Genomic DNA, 8,416 nt, shown 5'->3' on the forward strand with positions numbered 1-8,416 from the left:
TCCCACCCTGCCGGTTGCTGCGTGTCCTATACAAAACACTTACGACAAAAGCATTGCTCAATTCGGATAAAAGAAAATTTAGTTTGGGCTGCGTCTTTTCATGCCTGGGTCCCTGGATCTCAGTCCTGCCGAATGCTGATCACCCGGACCCTGCTGCCCTGTTGTCTGCCCCAGCTTTCATGGGAGTGGGCCATAGTCATAAAATCACTCAAATTTTGAACATTGTTCCTACAAACCTCCCTCCCAAGGTTTGTCTTACAGCTCACTAGCAAGGCCTGAGTCTGTACTACTTAACAGAGTAGTTTTGATCTCTGTGCAAACCTAGGAAAGAGGTTCATTTCTCTTCCACAGGGCTAAGCAAGAAGAAATGCTAAGAGACGTTCACACCATCACGAGAATCAGTTGTTGGCTGAGGGGACTCCGTACCACACCAGGCAGCAGCACGAAGGTGTGCCGGATGCAGGCACTCATCTCCCACCTCCCAGTAGGAGTTTTGCTCCATGCTGTGGTGGGGTCCTCAGCTGCAGGCACTTCCCGAGATGAAAAGGGCAGCTTTGCACGGTGGATTTATTGCACATTCCTGGTCACACGAGGGAGACTGTGTCCAGGTAGCTCCCTCTCTTGCTCTCCCTTTAATCACTGCAGGGTGGGAACCGGATCCAGCCTGGAGGGATAAAAGGTTTCGGAGATGAAGAAGTACAATGGAGCAGAGTTAATGTCGACCGATTTACTGTTGTAAGCAAATCACTACCAAATCTCTCTTGTGCAGCATGTTACAATTTACTACTCGTAGATAAATGAGTCAGAGCTGTTGCTTCTGGTTCTGCCTCCAGCTTCTCCTGCCGCAGAGCCGGACAGACAATGGGTCCGTGTTGCAGAGGGGCCTCGGGCCAGCCCAAAGGAGCTGTGTGTTGCAATGCCCATTATCGCAATGCCTCATTTTTAGGCTCCCTGCTGCGGAACAGATTGCTCAGGCCAGGGACAGACACCACTGTGCTTCACACAAGGTGTAGAGAGAGTTAAAAGTTAATGAAAGGAAACTTCAGTAATCCACAGACTCCTTGGGTTAGAATATGTATATATATTTTTATATATATAGTGAGACCCGGCACTGTGATAGGCAGGAAGGTGTCTCTTTCTGCCATAAAGTCCCTTGCAGTTAAGTGCCGAAGCCATATCAGCCTGCTTTTGTGGAAAACTAGGGAGGGGGAGAACCACATCATTGCACCCAACAGCTCACTGGGTAGAATATGTTATATCCTAAGCAATGGGGAACTTACTTGCCAGTCTCTGCTGAATTTAGTTTGAACGGCTCTACGGCTCCGAGGAGTGTGCTGGCCACAGGGCTATTTAAGCAACTGCTCTTTCTTGCACTCTCTGGCCACCTCTTTGTCTAATATAAAATCAAGAGTATCATTAGGAGAGATGAACAGCAATTATCGCTGAGTTCCTAATAAATTGGTCATCGGGATTTTCACTTTGCATACAAAATACCTGAGTTCAGCTGTTTACCTGAAATCAGGCGGTACCAGGAGTTAGTGCCAAGCATCCTGTTTCTGCGTGAAGGTGTCCAGCCAGTTTGTTCAACAGACCTTTCACTTCCCAGATCTTTAGGAAGAAGGTCGGATGCGGTTCGGGAGACTCACACAAGATGATGAGCCTGGATTTAAGCATACGAGTACTACTGGGAAGCATGCTCACCCCCTCCCCTCTGCCTGGCCTTTACAATGGGTAAGTTAGGCAGCTTCCCTGCTCTGCCTCTGATTTCTGAAGGTTGTGTTCCCAAGCACAATCCTGAGCAGCAGGAGGCTGCTGCTGCTGTGCCTAACTCGCTGCATTTAGCCTGCCCTCACTTTTGAAAACGGGCTTTTTAGCTCCTAATTCACTTGAGCACTACGGAAAACGTTAGATAAAGCATTCAACCAGGGGCACCGATTCGTGTTTCGAGTTAAACAGCGAATTCAGGAGGAAACCCTGAAAACACGACAAATTCAGAGCAGACAATAAATCCACGGTTTAACCGAAGATTTGCTCAGCAGATTTTCCCCGTAGCCTTTTTTCTCCGGGGCTAAAGCTGAAAGAGAACCTATCTTTACTCTTTTAACAGCTAAGACACCAGCTGCCCACCCCTCTGCCCGAAGCCGAAGCCGGCTCTGGGCGCAATGCCGCGGCGTTTCCCGGCCGGGGCTCCGGGAGCCCGCACGGAGCCGGTGCCGGGCAAAGGCGCTCGGGAGGCTACGTCCGTGTCGGGTAACGGAGCCGTTCCCCTCTTTTGTGGGAATCAGAGTAGAAAAATGGCGTCCCCTTTTATTTCGTGTGTGGTTCTGCGGGTGTTTGCTCTTTCGCCGTGCTCTGGCTACTGTGGGCTTTATTTCCTACCCTCCGTGGAAAGTGTCGCATGAAGGCGACGTCGCTTTCCCACGGCAGAGGGTTGCCTCGTCTGCGGGTCCGTGTTGGTACACGGATGTGTGTGCTCGGGGCCCCTCTGCTTTCTCTCGTCTGGCTGACGAGGCTCTCTAGGAGCGTGTGTGGAGATATGCATGGGGCGGGGGGGGGGGGGGTACCGGAGCGACTGGGGAGGGGTGGCGGGGGAGAGGGGAGTTATTAGGAAACTTTGCTTTGGCTACTCTCTATCCTTGGGGCTGCGTGGCGCCAGCACCCTCAAGTTGAAAGGAAAACAGCCATTCTCACTTCCAACTGCCCACTGAGATCCTTAAGGCGACAAAGACACAAAAGTGAGTTTTATTTGCTGGTAAGCCAGAGGCAAGAAAAAAGAAAAGCCAATTCCCCCTTAAAAAGAGCCGACAAATCCTTTTTGCTCTTTTGTGTGAGCTTTTCCTATTCACATGGAGCGTTCATCCGTGTGATTCCCAACTTATTGTCATTACTTAGTTATTAATTGTTCTCATCTGGGTTTAATTGAGCAACCAAGGACTTTAGCCCAAGGGTCAGGGGGAAAACTTAAAGCAAAGACATGTTCAATAGGAATCCTGCGCTTCGAATATCCATCCCGACTTGACATAATGTAAAAAAAAAAAAAAAAAATACAGACAAAGCGGAGAGATGAAAGGGTCCCGGCTTGCCCGGAGCCCAGCGCCGCAGCGCCCAAGGGTGCCGGCGGAGGGGAGCGGGGCTTGTGGGGAGCCAGCCCAAGGCGGATCTCCCCGGTTAAAATCTCTCTCCGTTTCTTAAGGGCTTCTTTACAGGATAAACCTGGCCTCCTGCGCGATTAGATCTTCTCCCCAAACCCGCGGTCTAATCGCGCAGAGCCTAGGTTTATCTCCAGCCTTTTTCTGCCAGTGACACAACGTGGGAAAAAGCCGGCACGGCGCTCTCCCAGTCCGGCGCGGCGTTGGGCGCTGGGGTCAGGATCACAGACACTGTCATTTGCACAGAGAAAAGAAATGATCGGAAAAGAAAGCCAGACCGAAAGGGGAAAAGAAAAAAAAAAAAACAACCGCAAAACCCCAAAACTCACCCCGGCCCAGAAACGACTGGGCAGCCAGAGCGGAGAGAGAGATGAGGAGAGGGGGATTAGAGAAGCGAGCTCTGGAGAAAGTGCCTGGGTTCAGGTATGTTGTTTCGCTGAGTTATTGAAAGCATCATTGATATTTAGGAGATGATAAAAGTCCCGCCTCGCCCCCAGCTACAGTCTCGCTGGAGCCACAGTGCCTGCAGAAGATTGCCTAGCCTCATTACAGCAATTATTTTCCTTCTAACTTTGCTTCAACCTTAACGTTTTAAATTGCTGGAAATGAAAGCAGCGGGAGAAAAAAAAAAAGACAGAAAGAAAGAAAGAAAGAAAAATATAGAGTCCCAATTTCTCAGCGCCCGTTCCTTGCGCGTAAAGATAAAGCACGAAATTAAAAGGGAAAAAAAAAAGAATTAAAAAGGGGAAACCAACGCTCTCCCTTACCCAAGCGATCCGCAAAACGAAATCGGGCGGAGCGGCGCCCGGAGAGGGGGTCGGGGGCGCAGCCGGTGGGGGGACGCGGCGAGGCGGCGGCGCCGGGGCTGGGGGGGGTCGGCGGGCGGGGAGCGGGGCAGCGCGGACGGGGCTGCGCGGAGCGGAGTGGCCCGCCGCCCTCCTCCTCCGCGGGCTCCTCGGCCGTCGCCGGCGGTTTCCACGGGGCCGTGTGGCCACCGGGACGGGTTTCCAGCGGAGCCGGACGCTGAGGGCTGCCGGGCGCCCGAAGCCACGGGGATGGGCAGGAGACGGCGCCGAGCCGTCCCGACCGTGGGTCCCGCCGGCTGCCTGTCGCGGCCTCACAGCCGTCCCCAAACACCACCGTCCCACACGCCCCGTCCCCTGAACACTTTCGTCCCCATCACCCGACCCCTCGCCTCCGGCGACAGCGCTGCCTCTGCCCCGCTATTAGCGCGCTTTTTCCCTTCTCCCGCACCACGCCAACCCCCTCTCCTCCACACCACCCCCAAACCCCCGGTGCTCCCCTCAGCAATGACGGCTGCCGAAGGGAAGTCTTTAGTCTCTCTCTAGCCTTGGCAACGAGGTGAGGGGCAAGTCACCCTATCCCCAAAGCCCCTGGCAGCCGTTGGGGGGGGGCTGCGACCGGGAGCTTCCCGGCAAAAGGCCGACGGAAGGAGAGGAGCAGCTTTTCTTCTGCTTAGGGCTGAGAAAGCCAGGCCGGGCCTGTGCCCGTCCCAGGGCCTCTGGGGAGAGCACCCTCGGGCAAGGGATGCGGTGGGAGCTGCCACCGAGGGGCAGTGGGGGGAAAAGGAAGAAACCTCAGGCATCTGTGAGGGCAGGGCAGCTCCGGGACACACAGTAAGGTGAAAACTCATGTGAGGCTTCACTGTTGGAGGCTGAAGTCTCCTGGGGAGGAGGAAAAATGGCTGGTACAGCCAGCCCCTTTCTTCTATCCCCCTAACACACAGACACATTTAGTCTTTTCTTCTGTCACCCCCGGCAGGGTAAGGAGCAAACAAACCGCAAACAGTAGCTTAAATTTAATTTATTTAACAAATATAGCTATAATATAAATGATAATAAAATTTCAAATATACAGTATATTACATAGTACACAGAGCCCCTTCCAAAGGGGCTGGTGGAGGAACAAACACGGGTAACAGACAGTGCTGTTACGCGGGGACGGAGAGGCGGCTCTACACTTCTGCCTCTTGGCCTCGCCTTGCACAAAGTAAGAGAAACGTCCTGTCTTTCAGCCCCCTTTTTGCCGTTTCTCTTCCACAGTTCCTTCCCCCACAGCAGAGGCTCTCCCCAGGCTGCCAGCCGGACCCCAGGGGAAGCAGGGCAGGGCTGTCCCATCACTGCCCTGCGCCAGGGAAGAGCTGAGGCGATGCTTCAGGACTGCATGCAGGACTTCAGGCAGCTCCCAGGACTGCTGAGAGTGGAACAGCGCTGGTTCGGCAGGACAGCATCACAGGGGGAAGCAGAGAGGCTGAGCAGAGCCAGGCTGAAGAAGTCTCTGCCACGGGGCCCGTGGGGAAGTCCACAGCGAGGAGCCAAAGGAGTAGGGAGGGAGTGCGTACGGAGCCCGTGGGAGTGGATGGCCAGCAGGCTGGGCTCGGCGGGACTCAGTACCACCTCATGTGAGGTGGTACATGCTGTATCCCACATGTGCTGTGTACAGTCCCACAGGACCCACGGGCAGCCCTGCCCGCTGGAAAGGGCTGGAGGCACCGTACAGGGAGGCACCGGCCACGGCCGGGCCACCCAGTGGGAAGGAGATGCCGAAAGCAGCGGGCGGGAGCATGGGCTTGGCTGCCATCTTCAGCTTCTCCAGCTCGGCCTCCTGGAGCCGCTTGGCCTTGGCGCGGCGGTTCTGGAACCAGATCTTCACCTGGGTCTCGGTGAGGCTGAGGGAGCTGGAGAACTCGGCACGCTCGGCGATGGACAGGTACTGCTTCTGCCGAAACTTCCTCTCCAGGGCCAGCAGCTGGGCCGTGGTGAAGGGCGTCCGGGGCTTCCTGTTCGTCTTGTGCTTGCGCAGGGTGCAGGCTGGGGGGCTCAGCCGCCCTGCGCCCAGGAGCAGCCAGAAGAGAGCGGGAAGGAGAGAGACACTTCGGTTAGCAGCGCCCGAACCCGCACGCCCCGCTGAGCCCCCACCCGACAGCAGCTGGAGGGGGGAGAAAGGAGAAAATAAGGTCCCGCTCAAAAGTGAAGTGGCCCAAAAACTCCAGGGCTGCCCGGGGCACGCTTCAAATGGATGTCGTCTCTCGTTCCAGTAAAGAAAGCGGGTGCTTTACGAAGGAATTAGGCTTTTCGGGACTGCCGGGACCGAAGTCACTCGTAACGCTTCGGAGCTAGAACCTCTCCGACACCATGGGAAAACTCGGCAAAGGGCAGGAGTCGGGAGTCGGACACCCGCACGCCCTCCACCTCCTGCCTTCACGGCTCCCGGCTCATACAGAGGAGACATAAATGTAGGGAGTGACCCTCCAAAAAAATGCATGTCCTGTCCTTTTTATTGGATTAAGGAAAAAAAAATAAACAAAACGGGCTGGCTTCTCAGACTCACACCCTCTTCATTAGGCCCCTGGGAACCGGATTAAGCATGTAATTAATTACGAGCTCTGAATTCACACTTAGCCTCTATCTACCGCTCTTCACCGGTCTGCTCCTCTCCTCGTATTTAACATTTCTAAGGGTCCTCAACCTCGACCTGACCCGAGTTTACTTAGCAACAACAACTTTTACTTTGCAGTTTAAATAAATTAAACCACTGCGATGCTCCACACAAGTTCTTTGGGGAAACCTGCCTTTCTCCAAGGGAAAGAGAAAGCAGCTCTGTTCGCAGAGCGAAGAGCACCCCAAACATGCCTCAGCCCAAGCTCGCCCCTTCCCACAGAAGCCCGGGCAGGGAAGGAGTGGGATCCGGCCGAGTGCAGGCGGCCCGGGCTGTCCGGCCCCGGCCCGCCGCATCCCCGGGCTCAGCGGAGCCGCAGGAAAGGATTAACGGGCTTTTCTGATCTCAGCCCTCCCACTGCTATTTTTATTATTTTAGATCTCTTCGTAGTAAAGCGGCAAAACATCAGTAAATGCCGCTCTTCGGACTTCGGAGACACAACACTTGAGACAGCAGCCGGTGGGGCTGAAGCCCGCAAAGCCCGAAGGCACCTCCCTGGGAGCCCGGTCTGCGCGGGTCCTTACGAAATTATTTCAGCCACTTTCGGGAAAAACCACCGCTGAGGCTGAGTCAGGCTTTGCGCGGCCAGTCCGAGCCGCAGGTTTAAGCTAACGACCAGGCCGGGATGATTTTTTTTTTTTTCCCTTCTTTTTCCCCCCCCTCCTCCCCCGTTAACATTTGTCACAAGATCTCGCCCCGGCGTGGCCGCTCCGTCCCCCGTCGCTGCGCCGGCTTCGCAAACACGCTTGAACCGGTTCAATATTTCGAAGAGGCCGAAGGGGCCGTCAGAGAGCGCGGACCGCAGGGAATAACATGCCAGGAAGGGGGCCGGGCTGGGTGAAAGCGAGAGGAAACCCCCGGCCGCCCCCACGGCGCTGCCCGACTCGCAGGAGGGTTCCCGGCCCGCCCGCTCCCGGCCCCTACTTACTTGGGGGAGGCGGCGAGAACCGCGGGCTTTGCATCCAGGGGCTCCGCTCCTGCTTCTCGGGGCTTTCCGCCTTGACCAGGGCGTCTTCGGGCAGCTTGACCAGGCCCCCGACGGAGAAGTGGCCGCCGAGGGGCAGCGGGGAGGCCGGCGCCTCCGCCGTCAGGGCGCCCAGGCGGGGGCTGAGGCTGGGGCGGGCGGCCGCACCGGCGCCCGGCGGGGGCCCGGCGCCCTCGGGACCCTCCCTGCCGCCGGGTTTCCTGTGGTCGGCCATGAGCGCCTCCACGCTGAACGGCAGCAGGGACGGGGAGACCTTGGGCTTGTCGCTCTCCTCCTCCCCGCCCATCGCCGCCGCGACGGGGAGGCCGCCGCCGCAGCCGCCGCCACCGGGCTTGCTGAAGGCGGATGCGGGCAGCTCGTCGCTGCGGACCCCGGTGGGCGCGGCGGTCATATCCACAGCCGGGGCCATGCAGAGCCGGCCGGTCGCCGTCGCCACCGCAGCGCCGGGCGGGAGCGGTGGCCGCGGCTCATGGGGCCGGGGGGGCGGCGGGAAGGGATCGGGGGGGGGAATGTGGGGAAGGGGGTGCGCGTGCAGCCGTCGGCGCGCTCCGGTCCCGGCGGCGACGGCGGCGCCGCCTGATAAAGCGGCGCGGGGGGAACCGGCGCCGCCCAACCAGCGCGCGGGGGGCGGGACGGCGGCACCCCATTGGCTACGGCGGCGGCACGGGGAGCGCGCGCTGGGACGGGGCGGCGGGGGTGGGGGGTGTCCCGGGCCTGTCCGTCGGGGCGTTCCGCTCCGCTCCCCCTGCCCGCCCCCGCGTCCCCGGCGGGGGTGAGGAACACCGGGGCTGCCGGAGCAGCGCTCCGCCGTGGGGACGGGACG

At 57.7% G+C, this 8,416-nt stretch overlaps 1 protein-coding gene across 1 annotated transcript; it reads right to left on the bottom strand.

Annotated features, from left to right (window-relative positions):
* Positions 1-5,431: 5,431 nt before the first annotated feature.
* MSX1 (msh homeobox 1) lies at positions 5,432-8,117 on the bottom strand. Its single transcript, XM_074589079.1, has 2 exons — positions 7,537-8,117; positions 5,432-5,998 (listed from the first exon to the last, which is right to left on the bottom strand). Exons 1-2 carry the CDS (start codon positions 8,000-8,002, stop codon positions 5,568-5,570), a joined length of 897 nt encoding a protein of 298 aa, XP_074445180.1. The 5' UTR covers positions 8,003-8,117; the 3' UTR covers positions 5,432-5,567.
* Between the last annotated feature and the right edge of the window lie 299 nt (positions 8,118-8,416).

Source organism: Larus michahellis, chromosome 5 (assembly GCF_964199755.1).
Source record: "Larus michahellis chromosome 5, bLarMic1.1, whole genome shotgun sequence".
Taxonomy (NCBI): Eukaryota; Metazoa; Chordata; class Aves; order Charadriiformes; family Laridae; genus Larus; species Larus michahellis.

Excerpts from the sequence above, each read along its gene's own strand:
- MSX1 (XM_074589079.1), bottom strand. The coding sequence starts at position 8,002 with ATGGCCCCGGCTGTGGATATGACCGCCGCGCCCACCGGGGTCCGCAGC. Across the intron at positions 5,999-7,536 it reads GTTCTCGCCGCCTCCCCCAA|GGCGGCTGAGCCCCCCAGCC; the intron begins GTAAGTAGGGGC and ends TCCTGGGCGCAG.